This window comes from Amphiura filiformis, chromosome 1, assembly GCF_039555335.1.
Source record: "Amphiura filiformis chromosome 1, Afil_fr2py, whole genome shotgun sequence".
NCBI classification, from domain to species: domain Eukaryota; kingdom Metazoa; phylum Echinodermata; class Ophiuroidea; order Amphilepidida; family Amphiuridae; genus Amphiura; species Amphiura filiformis.
The window spans coordinates 92658681-92679541 of NC_092628.1; the positions used below are offsets into that span (position 1 = coordinate 92658681).

General features: G+C 37.2%; 2 protein-coding genes across 3 annotated transcripts; both read right to left on the minus strand.

The window, feature by feature from the left end:
• Positions 1-6999: 6999 nt before the first annotated feature.
• LOC140157815 (uncharacterized) lies at positions 7000-15771 on the minus strand. 2 transcript variants are annotated; one of them, XM_072181064.1, is made up of 8 exons: positions 15546-15771; positions 14665-14859; positions 13709-13873; positions 12498-12589; positions 10734-10884; positions 9671-9799; positions 8527-8608; positions 7000-8325 (listed from the first exon to the last, which is right to left on the minus strand). In XM_072181064.1, exons 1-8 carry the CDS (start codon positions 15769-15771, stop codon positions 7797-7799), a joined length of 1569 nt encoding a protein of 522 aa, XP_072037165.1. In that variant the 3' UTR covers positions 7000-7796. The 2 variants fall into 2 exon arrangements, with proteins under 2 accessions (XP_072037165.1, XP_072037170.1); XM_072181069.1 differs by having other exon boundaries at positions 8127-8325; positions 8562-8608.
• On the minus strand, positions 15704-18890 carry LOC140157838 (galectin-3-binding protein B-like). Its single transcript, XM_072181089.1, has 4 exons — positions 18558-18890; positions 16411-16668; positions 16134-16226; positions 15704-15835 (listed from the first exon to the last, which is right to left on the minus strand). Exons 1-4 carry the CDS (start codon positions 18634-18636, stop codon positions 15795-15797), a joined length of 471 nt encoding a protein of 156 aa, XP_072037190.1. The 5' UTR covers positions 18637-18890; the 3' UTR covers positions 15704-15794.
• Positions 18891-20861: the final 1971 nt, after the last annotated feature.

Here is a 20861-nt window from a genome sequence, read left to right on the forward strand (position 1 = left end):
AGATTTAATTCGTCTATAGAAAAATACGTAGGAGTGGTAGAAGGTGATGAAGTGCGTGTCTTATGTTATATATATAGGTATTTGCTTATTGACTATGTAGTGTATTTCCTCAAAAAACCCCAAATATTTAAAATACTACAATTACAATGTCCTAGGTCTATATGCACATACTCAAATGTAATTCATATTGTGGCGACATACCTCCACCACAATCAATGGAATCAATGGCATTCTCACTGTTTCCATTTCCGAATCCACCTTTCCTTTTCACTGCTGTTCCTGTATATCCTAGTTGTCTGCATGTCACCATGCCTTCTGTGATACTCCAATCTTTATCCCACAACCAGTCGTCTTCATCATGACATACATCCTTCCATTGGTTTTGCTCATACACCTGGACTCTTCCTGCATTTGGGGCTTCATCTGGAGATCCTACTAACTTGATGTCGGTTATATGTATGGACATGGCTGATAATTAATACAGAAGGAAATACAACCGTCAAGACTCGTAATAGAATCTGTGTAAATAATATAATCTAGCAAGGAAACAAAAATACCCGCCACTGTTCGATCTTCTGCTTTTGACCTTGCCATCATTCTGTTAGCAAACTAGATTTCAATTTTGACAAGTATACTTTCAAGAGAATGGGGAACTTAAAAATATTAAAATTAAATATCAAACTGTTCATCTGGACTTACTGTTTTGAGTTGGCTACAGTATCACGTCTCATCCGAGACGCATCGTCAGGTGCTGAAGTGTTTACCCGTGACTCGATTGGAGTGACGTCAGGGGAAAGTCGTCGAGGAACCCGTTTGATGGCTGCGTCGTAGGCCCTTGACAGGTTGTGGCGTAGTCCCCTCCTCGGTTAAGGCTGCTCCCGTACACGGTGGTACTCAGCGATCCATTGTTCTCGATTGTGACCAGACAATCCAGAAAAGGAAGTTTGTTATCCTGTACACCTTTCTGCGTAAACTTGATGTTATTGTCTACAGTGTTGATGTGTTCGAAGAAAGGGGTTTGCTCGCTTCTCCTCGGTTAAGGCTGCTCCCGTACACTACTCAGCGATCCATTGGTCTCGATTGTGACCAGACAATTGAGAAAAGGAAGTTTGTTATCCTGCACACCTTTCTGCGTAAACTTGATGTTATTGTCTACAGTGTTGATGTGTTCGAAGAAAGGGGTTTGCTCGCTATTCCTTAACTTCACCAGCGTGTCATCCACATAACAAAACCAATGCGTTGGTGGGGTAACGTTGTAGGATTGAAGTGCTAGCTGCTCGAACCGTTCCATGTACAAGTTTGCGACGATCGGCAAAAGTGGCGAACCCATATCACATCCAATGTTTCTGCTTGAAAAAGTTTCCGTCATACACAAAATAGGTGGAATTGAGACAGAGTTCCAACAGGGAGCAAATTTGATCAACAGTAAAGCTTTGTGCGCTGACTTAAAGATGTATCGGCGAGCAAAATATCGCTAACTACTTCCACCGCACCGACAGGAGGAACACAAGTGAACAGTGCCGAAACGTCTTCCACTTGAATGTCCTTAAGCTTATCAATTTAATCAACAGAGACTTGCCAACTAAGGGACTGATAATAGCTTACAAATACTTTGATACATTGTAGGTGACAGAGTCAATGCAACTGACTATAGGTCTCAATCTGCGTGTTTCTACTGAGGGCCAAATTCCGTGCCATGTCGTGCCGTGCCGGGTCATACCGGGTAACAAGCCCAGTAGAAACGATCTGGGTAATCGGTTGCCGTGTCATGCCGGGTCATGTGCTCGCCTTTCGTGATCCACCTCTTGAGGTGGATCATGCCGGGTCAAAGCGTGTAATCCGCGCAGTAGAAACGAGCCGTGTGATCGGTTGCCGGGTCGAGGTCATGCGTGTTGCAAAAATACTAAATTGTGATTGTAGGTCATATGCCATGAGCTGCCATGCGTGGACATTTAAATTTAGGATAGGCCTACAACCGTCAAATCTGTTTTCCGTACTTCCGGTTTACAGGAAAAAATGCCGTGCATCGTGCGAGACACGGCTTTCTGGTCTCAGTAGAAACAAGCTGGGTAACGGTGGTCGGATTATGATCAGTATTTTGTGCCCGGAAAATAGCGGGTCAAAAAGCCGTACGCTCAGTGCATCGTGCGAGACACGGCTTTCTGGTCTCAGTAGAAACAAGCTGGGTAACGGTGGCCGGATTATGATCAGTATTTTGTGCCCGGAAAATAGCGGGTCAAAATGCCGTACGCTGAGTATAAACACGCCGAATGATATGTCTTGTTTGTGAACCTTATATAGACCGTAAAAAGCCGGTACTGTCTCGGCTGGGTACAGCTTATGGTAATGGATACGGTCTATGACCTCAGCCTTTTCCAACAGCTGTTGAAGACTGTCGATTACTCTTCATGTATACTGCCCTATGGTCTCTTTTTAACGGTTCGTACACCTTGGTATCATTCAACAGGGTCTTGGCTTTATCATTATAATCAGACTTATCTAGAGCAACAGTACATATGTCCAATTTGTTTTGTTTTGTTGCCGATTCAGTTGCTGTAATTAGCTCCACGTGTGGGATCCTGTCCGGCGTCACAGCGAAATTCAATCCCCGCAACAGTTTCAGAATGGGGAACAATAATCAAAAACGAATGGCCATATTTGTTGTTGCCAGTCATAAAACACGCGACGAAATAAATGGCGCAAGTACCGCCTCATTCGAAGGTAATCACAACTTTACATATTCTTTCAACATGTTACGTTTTTGGTGTTGAAATTAAACGACTGTCCAGACTGGTTTAAAAATAGGTTTACGCTTTTTTCCAAAGCTACTTTTCACAGACTTATGACCAATACCGTATGTATTCTTACATTTGATCTTTCTAAAAATGTTTGGTGCCAGAATAAATTTAAAGCAAAATAACGAAATAGCGCCAGTTTCAAAATTCAAAATATCCACATGTAAGTCTGTGGGATTTGCCTGAGCGATGCTGCTCTCAATTCATGCAATCTGCCCTGCGAACAAGTTCGATGACGTCATGTAAATGAAAGTCCTCTCGTTGGGGGGGGGGGACGAGGTGTCAAAAATCTGATTATGTTTGTTAAAACTATTTAAAATATCGGTCAAAGTTAATCTTACGGGTTGAAATTCTCAACATTTCATACTTACGTTTCTAGAAGGGGGAGGGGTCGGCTTCCGAAAGAAGGCACTTTCGTTTACATGTCATCGGCATTTCCTAAGTTCAGCATATATCGACACTTAAGTCGTTAATTCTTACTTAGTTTTAATATTACATGTGATTAGATCCCTTAAGGAGGTACTATAACCCTGCCCAATTTTGTGCCTATTTTTGCAAGTATGTAAAAAGTAGCTTAGTCTAAACGTGTTTGTTTTTAACATCATGTACATTGCAGGTCTCTTTAAAGTAGTGGCCACCACTGCGATCACAATGCTAATTCTAATGCTAAAGGATCACCATCGCAATAACCAATCATAACCCTAACTGTTATTATACACGATGACCATAATCAAAAATTGTTTGCATTTATATGTACTCACCTGTTACCACTAATTCCGAAGACAGATAAAAAATAAGAATTAAGAAAATAGTTTCTAGTGGTATATGGCTATCCATAACGGTACCATGTAGTACCGCATAATGTGACACGTCGTTGAAAATTTACAACTGGATACAAAGACGATTATCATCAAATTAGTTAATTTACAAAGTAAATGAATTCAAAGCTGTTCGTATGTAGCACAATTAAACATATACTACTGCAAAGGATAGCGACACAGCTATTGAAAACAACGAGAGCTACGACAATGGGAAACCATGTGACCAAAACTACAACTAAAACTAGGAATTTGAAAAAGGCCCATTTAATTGTTATGAGAGCTCAGTCCCAATGTTCCGCGTTATTGTCATGATCATAGATGTTAATTTTGGTATAAGAAATTTTGGTTTCGGGTTTAGTGTTATGCGGTACTTGTTCGAAACAAAATTGAACAATATCATTGGTTTGACTGTGGATGTCCTCGTTCAACATGTTCAGTAAATTGATATTAAAATCTCCCATTACAAACAATAGTTTGTCATATCTTGTTTAATACATTGGAAACCAAAGCATCATAAAAACTATTCAACTCATTTATATATGAATCCGGAGGCCAAAATACTCTCAGTATGATCTGGATGTTTTATCCCAAGAAAGACCATTTTTCACGTGGTACAAGATATGATCTATATAAACAAAGGCCACCACCTCTTTTATTACGTTGTTTGGATCCAAAGAATTAGAATCCAAAACGATATGCTGTATTAGTTTAGACTTGCCCGTCTCAAGGCCATTTTAACAGCATGAAACAGTGGGAACAGGCCCGAAGTTAGGGTGTTTGTTTTTTCTGAAATTTATTCTGAAATTATGCATGCGAAAAGACGGGCATTGGGGAGCACTTGCAAGGCACAGGGGAGTGTCTGAGGGGGGATGTGCCCCCATCAAAATTGGAAGAAATTTTAAAAATGAAGTCCCAATTGAAGGCATTTGGTGCACCATTTTTACTTTAATATCAGGAATATATGGGTTCATAGGGCCGGATTTACCTTTTTGGGGGCCCTGGGCCAGGCCAAAATTTGGAGGCCCCCAAACTCACCGCTACCCTGAGAAAGGCATGCGCTCTCAAGTGGCAAAGTATTGGTTTCCGTCAGATCGACAGTGATCGGTGGAAGCATTAAAATTTTGAGTTGAGGGGAGTTGCAGACTATTTTAGCCCAAAATGAAGGTGAATATTGTTATTTGATGGACCATTTTTACAAAGCTACCCTAATGGCCCAAAGCATGGGCTGAATGGGAAGATGTGCAGGGCAATTTGGGGCCCCCAAATTTTTGGGGCTTGAGGCCCGGGTCCATCTGGACCAATGGTAAATCCGGCCCTGTGGGTTCAATATATTATATCACAAATAAAATCAAATTTATCTCAATTTCTTCATCTCTGAATCTTTTTGAATCTTCCGGATGTTTTTTGCACACCAAATAATTTAAAAAAATCTTCAAATCTAGATGAGACACAGACTCGGCTATTTATTGCACTTAATTAAGTCATCATTATATTCAAATTTTCCACATACAAAAACCGCACGTCGGGGGATTTTCAAAAGTTCCAGCTGATCTGATCCTAAAATTTGCTGGACATATGCGTGCGTAGCTTATAATTTTCATGATAAAATGGCCATTTCGCCCACATTTCCCATGTTCTCATTTTTTTCCCTGAAATTTTTAGGGGGTTCGATCGAACCCTTCGAACCCACTGGCTACGGCGCAGGCCTGGTGAAGGTGCGAGTTAATGTCATGTAAAAAGCTCTGGTAATATATGTACAATAAATTATTTTGTGTATTTTAAACACTATACTGTTATTAATTCACGATAACAAAATATTCCACGAATATATATTTTAAACTTTCTCGCAGCGCGAAAAATATTTAAATATATACAACGCAATTAAAGACTACGTAATTAAAGATGATACGATTAAAGATAACCAGAAAAAAACATTTGAAACTTAGTCATTACTATTCATGAACGTGAATATGCTAATTAGCCACGCCTTCCTTATTTAATATGAAAACAGTATGTGACCTCTGACTTCATTGATATTCATGAATCATCAATATTCATAACGTCGAAAAAGGATATATTAACACTTATTCTACTGTAAATTTTGTCGTTAGAAAGAGATCATTTCGCCGTAGAAGTAGTGATGTAACAGTGAAACACTATACAACTTTCTTTATCGGCGTCAATAATGGTATTTTGATTTAAATAGAATTGAATACATCTCTACATCTGAGTTTATACTTCATCACTGAGCGATCTAGCGATCGGTTTCTAGCCAATCAGATAGGATTCCTTTTCTTGCGTTCGGTGAAATACCAATCACTTGTCGCTCACCAACGGAGTATTAAGACGTGATTCATTGCAGGGAAAATATTTATTTACAGATTGTCGACACTGTGCCGCACGCGTATTCTTTCTGCAACCATAACGGGACGCAAAATTTTATTAAATCCTAACCCTAACCCTAACTCTAACACTTACCAGGGCCCTTACACTTACCCTAACCCTAACCCTTTCTTATGTGTTCCTATGGGTTATAAAATGTTTGCGTCCCGTTATGGTTGCAGAAAAAAATTAAGCGTGCCGCACATAACTTTGAATTGAGGGACTCATTGACTCCGCACTAGCCATTATGTTGTGCTAGTAGACTGGTAATATAGCCTCTGTCGACGTTATGGATACATTCATGAGCTCATGATTATTAATTAAGTCAGAGGTTACTTCCAGTTTGTATAGTAATAAAGAAGCATTCTCACCTTTGTCATGTGTGTGACACATGTTAAATTTGATCGATTTTATTATTTAAGGAGGGACGTGAAAACAATTCACAATGAAGAGGGAAAAGACCTCTCCGAGGTTAACGATTCTAAAGCTTAAAATTCCCAGATAGATGATTCCAAACGGGAAGACGCGTCATCGGAACAATGTAAGTCTAGCTGTCCGAGCTGTAGGACAACGCCACCTACCGAGAATGTTATAAATGGGCCAGACTAGCTACTCATGAGATGAGGGCTCATACAAAGAAGTACGTCAACGAAGGTATGGATGAAGATCTGCCGACGAAAAGGCCAATACGAAGTCCTGTGGGCTGTTAAACGGAATATATGTTATTGTTTTTGGCGCGTAACGTATATCTAAAAGACGACGACATTCGTCAGGATATCTTGGCTGACCTCGAAGAGAAGACGGAGAAAAGGCAAAGAACGCACGCAAAGCGTTGAAAATAGTCTTGGCTAAATATCGCCGGGTTTCTTCAACAAGATGAAGATGACGATGAGATGGAATACGCCATCGGCAGGGTAACCAGGAGGGACACGGGACAGTGGCCCTCCACTTTTCGACCGGGGCCTGCCCCACTTTAATCAAACCCTAAATAGTCTCTAAATGTGATGTTATGTGTGTCACATAAATAATCAAATATCTATATTCTAGACCTTGAAAAAGTGTATAAATAATGCACCAAATGGCTTCAATTGGACCCGTATTTTGCAAAAGTTACCTATCCCTGGTGTATGGATAAACAAATCCACTTTGTTTTGGATACCCAACACTATAATGTTTAAATCAATAATTTATAGTGGTTTACAGTTTAGGCCTTCATTTAACCTATTTTTGGATTTTTCAAACTAATATTGTACCAATAATAGTACGAAAATGGTCCACCAAATGGCTTCACTCGGGCCTTCATTTTGCTCAAGTTTCGCATTTCTGACGGGGCACATACCCCCTCAGACCACCACGTTCGCACTTTTCATTTCTGCTTGAACAACCGACACTTTATGTTCAAAGCAATGATTTATACAATTGATAATAGTAAGAAGCTGTCCACGAATGCCTTTAATTCGGCCTTCATTTCATCAATTTTCGGAATTTTCAAACTAAAATTGTACGCAATAATAATACCAAAATTGTTCACCAAATAGCTTCAATTGGGCCTTCATTTTGCAAGGTTTCTCACTTCTAAGGGGGCATATCCTTCTCAGATACCCCCATGCAGCGTCAAGCAAGTGCGCCGCGATGACCGTCCCGCGGACATTATTTACATTTTCTGTACATCCACCACTGACTGCTCCCTTTTCAAAATCGTTCCGCCTGGAACACGTTGATTTAGTGGGAATGGGGCACAAATGAAGTGTCTATAATCAATCTGATAATGTTAGTTTTGTTCTCATGTTCATTAGTGTTACTTATTCATACTATACAAGATATTTTCTTCCCAACCCTCTTCATTACTGACATTGCTATCAAGGGAACTATAGGTAACATTGGCCTTCCATCCGTCCCCATAATCATCACCAGAATCTTGTTCTTGCTGTTGCTGGTTGTTGCTTTGACGTGGAAAGGTATCCGATGTAGCGTAGTACAAACTTTCTTCTTGCTTGTCAATTGTGGGGTTATGGTTACCCTTGGTAGGACTTCCTTTTGGGCTGTGGTTTTTATCAACATTATAGGCAACATCATGTACTGTTATATAATAATCATCATTAGGGGACGGTTCAGGGAACGGGTCATTTTTGTCTGCCTGGCCCTGAGACAGTTTGGTTGAAGTTACATTTTGATATTCAGGTTGCTGTTGGTCGCTGTATATGACGTGGTCTTGTTGCTGGTCACTTGATGGATTTAAATGATCGGTACCGCTAATAGTTTGTTCGTACAGTGCGTTTACAACTACAGTTGTTTCCTTTGCTGGTAGTGCTTGTTGTTTCTTTAATCTGTCAATATAAATGAAATATTGAAATCAATTTAAAAACAGCATTGTTGAGCCTATATGGACTACTTAAGTCTAGTTGCGTAGTTATACACTTAGCCAGAAAGATTAATCGATAAAGTAGATTTTGATAAATCAAGAATAATATCTGAAATTTGTAAATACACATTTACAGCCATGTAATAAAGTAAATGATATTAATCACCTTGCTTTTATAAGGAAGAAAAACAGAATTACTACCAATAGCAGTATGAGGAGACATCCCACAACTGAACCGGCAATGACACCTGCACAAAATTAAGAAAACATTTGCATTGGTCATTATAGTACCCTTTTAATTTCATTCAATTCAAACCAAACGTGTCTTGCGATCTCGGGCTCATATCAGCTATATATTAGGTTGGTACTTTAATCCGGGGGAGGGGGGGGGGGCACTCCCAGTGTGGCCTGTACACCATCCGCGATAATAAAAACGCGTAAAAAGGGTAGTTTTTCGTGGGTAGGCGTGTTTAGGGTGTCAAAAACATGAAATATTGGAAAAAAGGGTACGCGGAAATGAAATTTAGGGTATGAAATTTAATGCAAGGAATAAAATCCCTGTTTAGGGTGTGAAAACACTTGTTTAGGGTATCATTTTAGCCAAGGGTTAAATCCTTGTTTAGGGTGCTTTTCAAAAGCTGATTATCGCGGAAGGTGTACAGGCCACAATGGGAGTGACCCCCACGGGACTTTAATATAGAATACGTCATCAAAGTGTTGTGTGGCTAGATGTGCCTGTCTGTCTCAAACCATAAAAAGGATGCCTATTAAAAGATGACAATATGAAGGATTCTAAGCTGTCCCACCTTGTGCTGCTTGTGCAAGCTCATACATTTTGTAGACTAGTCTTTTAGTACAGCTGCTATAAGCGCCCAAACTGGTAACCACTGTGCTCTTTCTGTTAGAAGCATGCGAGTTTCCACACATGAAGTACAATAAGGTCCAATGTTGATTTTAAGATGAAGACCCATTTTGAATTTGACTCCTGGCAAATTGTTTGTGTAGCTGACACAAATCAGAAAAAGAATAGTTCATCTGCTGAAATAGACAGCAAACACTATTAATCTTTGACTTCCATTGTATATAACAATTAAACAAAACAGTTTAGAAGTCAAGACGAACAATTTGACACCATTTTGGCCAACATTAGGGCCAACAACCGAAAACGTGACTCCATAACGATAGGTCGTAGCTAGCACAAAATATACGTATTTTAATCCTTTTTAATCATCATCAACTTCATTAGTGATAAGCAGCAGCACAGTGTGACTAAACATATTGATTTCATATACAAAAGAATATACCTATACCTTCTGAAGTATGTCTTTTTTCTGCAACAATTGGTTCTTTGGTGGTACTGAATGGTGTTCTTGGTTCATAAGTAGATTGTGAGGGTTGAAAGGTTACTGTTGGAGAGGTTGTTTCTGGTGACTTAGAGACTGCAAAAGAAAATATGTTTATATGTACAATTAATTTCAAGGCGGATTTACCTTTTAATGGCTGTGGGCATGCTGAAATTTAAGGTCCAGGGCTATGTCATCTTATTCCTGATACATATAAACTCATTCTAAAGTAGTGCTTCACCAAATGTTTTCACTTTCCTTTTTCTTTAATATATCTTCCAACATTCCCCCCTTCGAATCTTGGGCAATGGGACCGACCCCACCTGGTCCTGTAGTAAATCCGCCCAGATTGCTCCATATCATTGTCATTGTAATAATTGTAAACGCACACAGCTGGGCGAAATAGGGCAAGTTTTGTCCGACGTTTTGTGGAGCGTTTTTCGTTGCGACAAAAGTTGCCTTTCCATCGTTTGGCACTGCGATTTTTTTCTCAGATGGGATTTCTTCTCAATTAAATATTATGTAGGTTCATGCGAACCCATCGGACATTGTAGCTTCCTCCACGATCTATCGACCATACAATGTTCATGTTCAGGTACTGTATAACTGACTGCTGTGTTAACTGCACCTGCTGGTATGTCATTAAACCCGACAATTTGGAATTCAGTAGCAGAGCCCTCAGTCGGTCTGATTACTATAGCGGCGAGGTCTCCGTGGTCATAGTCCTGAGACATTTCCTTGATATGTCTACCTTTTGGCCACTGCACACAAACTGTTGATCTGGTGATTTGAACAGTCAACACAATGATCCAAAAATAATATACACAACATGTCACAAAAACAGGAATTCAGTAATTTTTGCGCGATCATGAACATGTTGCTGGCTTTTTTTGGCAAGTCATGTCACCCTTCGCATGAATGTGACCAAAATATGACCAAAATCCATGACTATTCAAGACTCTTTGTGAACCCTATTATGACATAATAGATGTCATAATAGTAGTTTGTTAGATGTGCTAAACTTAATTACCTTTAGGTTTTTTACAAATATATTTTAAGGTACTTCCACAACCCTCATCATTCCATTTTCCACTGCTGCTACCAGATATTACTAAGTGAGTGCAGTCTTCACCAACATTGTCATCATTGGGTTCATCAGGTGCCCAATAAGTAAAGGATGCCTGTTAAAATGATCAATAATAGGGATTCTTCGATAACAATTAAAGATAAATGGGTAACGTTCACCATGTTGAAGGTTCGTTATGTTGAATCTAACCCTAACTCTAACCCTACGTCAAACGCTTACTATAACCCTAACCCTAATCCTATCCCTAACCATCGCTATTCTAATTTCATATTCGACATAGGGAACCTTATTTTTGACGTTATGTACCTTCGATAAGCGGGCGGACAAATTAAGGGCGTGGAAGGAGGTGAAAGTGGGCAAGACAACTTTTAACAGGTCAAAAGTGGTTAAAAAAAATGGTAAAAAATGGGTTAATAGTAAAAAAAAAGGCCTAAGCATCTCACATACAAGAGGAGGATAAGAATTCTCACAGGGAACAGCTAATACTCGCTTTTACAAGTATTTTGACCGTTCAGCCCGCCATTCATTTAGACGTTAGCTGCCAAATTGTTGTCCACGTTTTGGTGTGTAGACTACTCAACTATGGTAAAGTAACGATCAAAAACAAAATAATGTGTGATGTGCCCTCACTAATTTAATTTGATTATTTATCTTTGGTTACAATTAAAATCCAATTCATGAGACATTTTAGGGAATCCCTCTCATGTATCAAATTGAGCAACAACAAATTGTATCATTTTTAATTTTGAATAGTTGGGAGAAATCCCTTGAGATTGTAAAGAGAAAATGACATCTTATTGGGAAAAACCCACAGGAAGTGATGTAATGTGAAAGGTTAATGTTTATAATTGTTCTTGGGAATTTCCAAGATTATACCATGTGTTGTAAAATAGCAATGGCTATTAAATAATGGGATTTTCCAGTGCTTGGTATGTAAACACAATTCTACACAGTACAGTGTTGATTTGGGCTAGTAATAGTGTGCTTACAGTCCGTATGCTTTCAAAGAAAGGAAACTGCGAACCAGACATAATTATATTATGTAGTAAATGTACTACTATCCAGTGATATCGGAGAAGATCTAGAATACGTCAAAGTGTGTACCTCTTCCAAAAAAGGAATATATATATATATATATATATATATAATATAAATACACACACATAGATATATATATATATATATATCAATCTGTCGACTTGCTGAAGTCTAGTTTATGAAACAACACATCTGTCAATGTAAGTGGAAACAGGGGGACTGTATGCATGGTATGCGACACAGATATGTATCTTGAAGAACTTGTGTGGAAGGTGAAAAGAGCACCATTTCGGAGATAGACCACTGTGCGAGGATTTTACTCAAAATGATGTAAAAGTCTTCAGTGGACTTCGCTGAACAGTTATCTTTGCAGGACAAGTGAATCAGCATATATATACACCAAGAACATAGAGAACACGAACTTTACAATCAAGAACAAAAAGAAGGCTGCTGGATAAGTAACTTTGCTAAAGAGTGTATATGTATGATTGATTAAATGTGTTTATGTTGAATCAGTAAAGTATTGTTAAACCATAGTTTTCTTTTGATTAAAAGACTTAGATATTTTTAACTTAATTAATCAGTGCATTCTGAAGTGAATTTTGGAAAAAGGTGTTTTGGACTTGAGTCAGACTAGCGTAACAAATGCAACTAATAAATGAAACATACCTCATAGCCATCTGTCCAGGAAAAATTATTCTCCATATCTAAATCATCGAAACCGATCCAAACATCGTCTTTTGCAAGGACTGTCAGCAGAGCTGTAAAACAAGCAATGTGACTTAATTATGCAAATATGAAATATCATTTCCATAACCAATTGAATATTCATTAGATACCTTTTAAGACGCTTGAAGGTCGCTTCCCATGAACTATTCATGAATGCCAGGCCCGTAACCATGATCTATTTGTTGGAGGGGGGATGGCTGATTTTGAAAAATGCACTTTTTTTCAACATTTGATACTTTTTTGGCCAACAATGCATAAAAACCTATATTTTTTCGCTCGCTACGTTCGCAAATGAGAGTAAATGAGTATAAGAGGGGACTTACGGGCTCGATGAATGCACGAATTTATCCTAATATAATGTACATCATTAACCACAAATTCTGTATTCGATCAGGGTATTGACCCATATGTGTCTGTGGTCACCTCATTTGACCTCAATTGGTGACGTGAAAACGAAATCTTTGTTGAAGACAGCGGTAACGTAACACTATGGCCTGATGACCCTGGCTGATGACAGTCTTTCATTTGTTGATGTCTATCCTTGTATTATCCAGATAATTTAAAAGCCCGTCAAGTGCAAATGGTTCCCTTTTATTTTACAAACTAAAATCTCACAGATTTTCTTGTAAATTCCAGTTATGTTACTCGAAGTAACATAATTATTATACAATACAAGAGAAATATAATGCAGTCATGCGAACGTGAGCTGTGGAAAGCTCCTGGGGAATGGCTAAATACTGCTTGACATTTAGTGATTGGTATGTCATTGCGTGTTTTAGGTAGCGTATCATTGAAATACACGCGTCGCTCTCGGGATCACAGCATAATACGCTTGCGTGTAAAGGCGGCACAATAGGAACGCTTTATCACATACAGAGACGTATTTTTTTTTTACATCACTACCACTCTCGAGGTAACAAGCAGTATAGTCACGCACTCTGCTAGTTAAGATGTGTGTGACCGTTAGCAAACCAGCCAAAAATGTTCAAGTAAATATATCCTCTGTTCAGGTAAAATATTGGTATGTTCATGCTTATCAGTTATTTTTCTTGCAATGTCTCTGTCTGGTTTAATCTTATGCCATGATATTTGTTCTATAATATTTTTGTTATTTAATGGTCGACATTCTAACATTTTGATGGAAAACTAACCTGCGTGGAAATGCTGTTCTTTCATGCTCAAGATAGATGTTAAATTTGCACCCTTTTCTCTGCATCTGTAACTTGCTTGCTGATAATCCAGTTTGCCATCCGACACAAAATAGCAGTTATCCTCCGATGCTACCCAACCATCTGGGCAACTATCATATCCAAGTTCTATAAGAATACATTTGGATCAAAATTGAAAAATTAAATAAGAACGTTTAGTTAAACATTGTAGACTATATTTACACCTTTTACAGTTTCAGATTTCTTGGCATTTGTTGTATTGTAAACGTATTTAACCTTTCATCTGCTCGTGACAATACGTTAAAATATTATGTGGAACACTCTTTTTGTACGTAGTTTTGTGAACACTTTCGTGAACACAATTGTACAAAGAGTTCCAAAACCTAACCGAAGATATCTCATTACCAGACATCACTCGTTTTATTCCTGAGCAAAACCTAACAGCAGTGGTGGCATAGCTAGGACTTTTTCAGGGGGGTGGCAAGGGGGGGGGGGGAAGCTCATTTCAAAGGGGGGATTTGGCAAACAGTGTAAACAACGGACAAACAACTTCAACAAGGCCTAAATATCTGACATATGAGGGCGGCCAACATCCCAAAAAATGGGGCAAGAGAGGTTACAAGACTTCTTACGGGGTGGGCAGCCATTGCCCATGAGGAGAGTAAAATGTTCTAGTCTAAACAATGTTTTTTCTCAAGATTGCCGGACTAGATAACTGATCCAACTGAGTTCCCGGAACTGAGCTGGGCCACACGGAACTACAGCCGATTGCTGTTTATTTACCAAGTTTATTGCGGGGTTTATTGCAATCCTACGGTGGAGTTAATAAAGACAGTGTTTGACTATTCAATAAAGTTAAATACTAAGAAAGTATTTCTTGTCAAATTCATACGATAGATATGCAATCGAGGAAGCGTCAGCTAGCTAGTACAACATACCACGACAAAAGGGAATATCTCCACTCCAGCTGCTCTCATTAGAAGTATCTCCCAACACACACTGTAAAGCACTGTCTCCGATCAATTCAAAGTTCGAATCACATGTAAATATCACCCAATTTCCAAACGAGAAATCATCCCCGGCGATAACACCATTTGGTAGAGACGGATGTTTGCACGACAGACTACCTGTCACTGACATATTGAAAAATAAAAGCTTTTATTTATATAAAATTAAAAAAAATGATATTGTACTGTTTCAATCATAATCATCAGTAAAATCATCGTCATAGTCATCGTATGTATGACCATTGATGATGATAATAATAATAATAATAATAATAATAATAATAATAATAATAATAATAATAATAATAATAATAATAATCATCATAATCATAATCATAATTATAATCATAATCATAATAATAATAATAGGTATGTATTAAATAATATACATTGTAGTTCAAATTTTAAACAATGATGAAGAAGGGTTGGCCTATATGCTTCACCCTAACAGGGCGTAAGAAAATGCGAGACACAAATTAATATATGCGAGGATCGGAAATAAACGATGCAAGCCCGAGAAATTAATATTTAAATGACGTGTTTGGGGCTCGAGCAAACTGACATATGAAAATATTGAGCGAGAAAAAATCAGGACTCAGCGGGGATTGAACCCCGTTCGCTGGAATACCGGTCCAGAGTTTTACCACTGCACTATACTTGAGTTCACAGTCGGTACTCGGGCAATCTCAACTTAAGTCCCCATGATAACTCTCTCATTGTGTCAAAACAACTCTATTGTTGATTATACATCATTACAACTCGATTGCTATGCATCCTTGGACATTTTTTTTTAATATAAAGCAAAATCTTACAGTCATAAATCGATATTCTGTTAGTGCCTCCGCATATCTCATCTGAATTTCCAGAACACGTGTAATCACATTCATGGTCCTCTTTCCTTCCCAGTCTGGCATAGTCAGCGCTTTCAACACCACAAAAACATTCTTCAGCATATTGAACACCAGCAAATCTCATCGTAGTCGGTTGAGTGATGCAGAAGTCTGTGCACATCTTAATTGTCATCTTGTCATTGTACATCTCTGCATCAGATAATACTCGGTTTAACCATCCCCGTCTACATAACAGCCAAGATATCCAGGTACTTGAAAAAGAGGGAAGATGTTTGCTCATTTACTCATGAAAATCAGAAATAAAACTGCTTTTTATATCTCCGTTGTTTGCCTTTAATGTATTTTGAAGGTGACAAAGATGAGGGCGATCTTTGAAATGAAACATTAAATCCGCTTCCTAACTAAATTAGTCATAAATTTAAGAGTTTTATAAATAAATAAATAAATAAATAAATAAATAAATAAATAAATAAATAAATAAATAAATAAATAAATAAATAAATAAATAAATAAATAAATAAAAACAAAATGAACTTTTTTACAGCTTACCAGCGCAAATAACACCAGCATCGTTGCCGTTAGAGCATTTTGTTTCATCATCCGGCCCATTCGACGAAGTACATTCTGAAAGATTTGATTCGTCTATAGAAAAATAAATAAGAACGGTTGCTGTTGTGTGATTCTTATTATTTAGATAACATGAAATTGTGCTTTGTGATAACTTTTACCTCAAAAATAATGGTCGATTATTGTCAGTAACTTTACCACAATATTTGAAATGCTAAAATTGGAATGCTATAATATAATAAATAGTGTGGTCACATACCTCCGTCACAGTCAAATGCATCAAGAACATTTTCACTATTTCCATTACCATATCCACCTTTCCTTATCATTGCTGTTCCTGGATATCCTAGTTGTCTGCATGTCACCATGGCTTCTTTGATACTCCAGTCTTTGTCGCTTCCATTGTCCCCATCATGACATACGTCCTTCCATTGGTCTGTGTCATACACCTGGACTCTTCCAGCATTTGGAGTGTTGACAGGAGATCCTCTTAACCTGATATCGGTTATATCTAGGGCTGTTCATGCCGACAATAAAGAACAATAAGAACAATATTGGACAATTATATGGTATTTAGTCAACATGTAAAGCAATGATACTACGCGCCAAATTAGCCTGTATATTGTTAGACTATGCCATAGTCGAATTTTATTAAAAATATGTTATTATTAGTCATGATGAACCCATTTCGTTGAACTCAAAATTATACTGATGTTTATTAAAATTAAAGTATTCAATAGTAAAATGGTCATAAAGAGTTAAAAATATCAGACGATTAGTGAATGCAACATTATCTTGCATAATTATAACGGCTCACTTTAATACTGAACAATTCTGATTTTGGAATCTACCAGTTTATTGATAGCGAACCCCGAAATTTCGACTATGAACTTTGAATTGTAAGCAGAACTTTACCCCTGGACTTTGCTCTCTAAAAACACACTGTCAAGCATACTTGTTTATCAGTCCATTAACCACAAGTACGCGCTAGATGTTTGATGAGAGATTAACTTTCGCGTCAACACAAAAGCGCCGCAAATACCACAGACAGTTGTTTACGGTGTAGTTAATGGTAATGGCGCGGGCCCAGACGATTTAAACCATAGCGAGGTATGGGCGACCAATCACAAGGCAGATCCATTTAAAGATGCATTACATCATGGCCAATTTAAGTTAGGCCAGAAATTGGCCTAACTCTTCATAGAGTCATACTGCAGTTACTGTCCGTTTTCCTATACACAATACACAGTGCTCTTTCCCATTGACGCGTGACCTTTACAAATAGCCCTACGTTAACAGTATGGGGATATGACTAGTTAACGTCGCTGTGTGAAAAATAACCGGCCAATATTAAAAGTACTCTTCTAAAGTTCTAGAAAATATAGTTTTTAACATGTCCTAAATTTTTAGCTAATTTAGATGTTTGGAAATATTCGTACTTTGGTGTTTTAGTTAATGTTATAGGTAATAGTACATTGCCTAGTTAACGTCGCTGTGTGAAAAATAACCGGCCAATATTAAAAGTACTCTTCTAAAATTCTAGACAATATAGTTTTGTAACATGTCCTAAATTTTTAGCTAATTTAGGTGTTTGGAGAGGGTCGTACTTTTGTGTTTTAGGAAGGACATGTAAACGACAGATAACACCAAAAATATGAAGAAATTATTTCCAAACCGTGTTAAGTCAAAAATCATTATGTTGCTCATTTTTAAGAATGCTGGTTTACAAAAAGCACGCCATTGTCTGATTTCGTGAACAAAGCCACACATAACATTGTTTCCTTTCGTTTCCTTTATAATCGGTTACCCAACTGAAGCTATGAATACCAGCTTTATTGCGATATCGCACATGAAAACAGTCACTTGTGCACAACCAGAGAAGATCCGATTTAATCAGTTGAGCTGTTTCAATGAGTGTTATCTTGGTTTAATAGCTTTTAATGGGGTTAAGTCCTGCAAAGGTCGAGATGAATTCTACTGTAGACATGACTGCATCATGTCCCGTGTTAAAAATCTTAACCGCAAGGCAATGTCAGTAGTCCACTTGGGAAGCTAACAAACAGAGGGAGTAGGGTGACTGATCAGATGTGAAAATCTATCAATTGTGCACACATTAATTAAATCAGAGTTTTAAGCTTAAATACAATATCCAGAGTATGCACAATGGGCAAGTGGACTACGGGGTAGGCTAGTATATTATATGTTCTTTACGTTGTTCTATACAAGCTATGTTCTCTGACAGACATTTTTTTTTTCAAATTATCATTTTACTATAATTTCCAAAGATAGATCAAGGATTGCGAACAAGATTATTGTCATCGCTCTTACCAATAACTACCAAAGGATGCAGAAGTAATTTAAGTAATTATTTATAAGAAATTATTCATGCGTGTATAAGTTACTCACCTTTCACCGCTAACTCTGCAGACCGATAAAAAATAAGGATTGCGAAAATGATAATTGCTTTAGAGCTATCCATTATCATACACTGAAGCAGCGCAGATGTGACATGCCTTTGAAAATGTACCACTGGATACAAAGACGATTGGGACGATTATTATTAAGTTGTTTTTCGCTATTAAAGTCAATGTGTGTTAATTTCTATGCAGGACCTTATATTATACTAGTGGGAAAAAACGTGAAATGATACTTCACAACCACTTCCTGTCCAAACAGATTACCAAGACAAATAGTTCCTGTTTTATAGATAATGTGCAATACGTAACTGATTTGAGATATTACACGAATTAAGTCATTTTCATTCATATTATGAATATTACCAGATAACGGCAACTAATTTTATTTCTGAATTGTATAAGCATTTGGGCTTTATATATTCATATACGATATGTTGTTCTACTTTGAATTTTAAATTGAACATACAAAATTTTTAAAAAGCAACCAAGTTACTGTACAGTGTGATATTTTTTTTATATATATTTTAATTTTCAAGTGTTTAACAGCAGTTAACTACAGAACCACAAATTTAAAAGACAGTAAAATATTTTGATAGCTGGGCAACATATGACAATAACATCTACTGACAGAGTCTTTATTCTGGTGTAACACATATTTATCAAAATGAATCTTCCAATGACGTATACAATTCCATAGTCTTTTCCCGCTTCACTTTCTACACCCTTCACGTATGACGTCTATTTTTAAGCAGTCGATCTTTGTATTCAGGTCTGACCCGTAGCCCACAGTTAACAAAAACAACCCAATAAGAATGTCCAAATTAGACAGAAATCTAACAAAGGTAATCACCATTCAATTTATGCTTTTTTAAATAGTTCGATAAAGTCAATTTTAGTTACAAAGCGATATTTTTGGGAAAATGTCCACATTTTGACAATATTATACATCCCGGAAAACAATGCTGGCTGCACCAGCTTATGTTTGAACTAAAGTTAATTTTTAATGTCACCGTGACGTACAAAATATAATTATGTTGTGCAATGATTTGTAATAATGCATGAACCTATTCCCTATTCCAGAAAAATACAGCACTACTTTTTGGGGATTAACAAAATATTATCCTGTTTTGCCAAATGAAACATAGCTAAATTATAATCCTTTTGTTAGTCCTAACTGGCAATAACATTTTTGGAAATTAGGGCCAAAAACATACGTTTTAGAGTGTTTTACGTATGCTGTGACAATCAAGCCTGAAGACATTTACTCAGTTTATGCATTCTAATGTTTGAAAAAGACATATTTCATTCTTATAACCAACCGTTTAATTCAAGTAACACAAAAAAGTAAAAAAATTTAGAGCAAAATTTCGGCATATACTCAAGATTTTGAATGCTTAGACTTGTTCCAAGTCTTTGATTTTTGTGACTCGATTGTCAGAAAATATGCCAAAAATGCATGTTTTTGGCTCTTTTTAAGAAATTAGTAAAAAAGTGAACTTTTTCTTTTATCTCTAGTTAGTACTAAATGAATGATTAGGATTGAGCTATGTTTCATTTGGCAGAACATGATGATGTTTTTTAATTCCAAAAAATTAGTGCTGTATTTTTCTGGAATAGGGAGCAGGAAGGATAGCGGTGCATGAACTTAAATTACATAGCGGTGTAACTGTATGTGCGTATATCTTTGATATTATACGGTATACAACATCTTTTCTTTCGGAATCATTGACCTTGAACACACCTTTGACGTTAGCATTGTTATTACCTAAGCAGCCGATCCTTCTGTTTGAACTAAAAGTTCAGTTTTGGTTTGACCGTTTATTATTGTACGCAGAGCTTCCTACAAAATACTATCATGCACCTTTTTCTATTGTCATATGAATAAGGAAGTACATGATTATTTTGTATTATTAGTTCGCCTATTGTTACCATGTACAAACAAACTATTGAAAGAAGGTAGCAAGTCAACCAAAAAGTTTTTTCTGAATAAATTGTTGTTCATGTAATATAAAAAGCTGAGATAGTAGGCCTACTGTGTAATAACCAATTATAAAGAAATACATAAATCAAGGTATCGATAATATATAAGTTGTTTTCAAGACTAGATTGAAATATGCTAAAAATAATTATGATAGAAGATGAGTTTGCAATAATTATTGCACAGAAACATGTCTCTCAATTAAAGAGGCATTTCTTGATCCACAGCCTCTCTCCCCACACTTTTCTCAAAAAAATACCACTGGAAACCTCTGGTTACATAATATCTATGTACACAAATATTTTGCAGATTAAT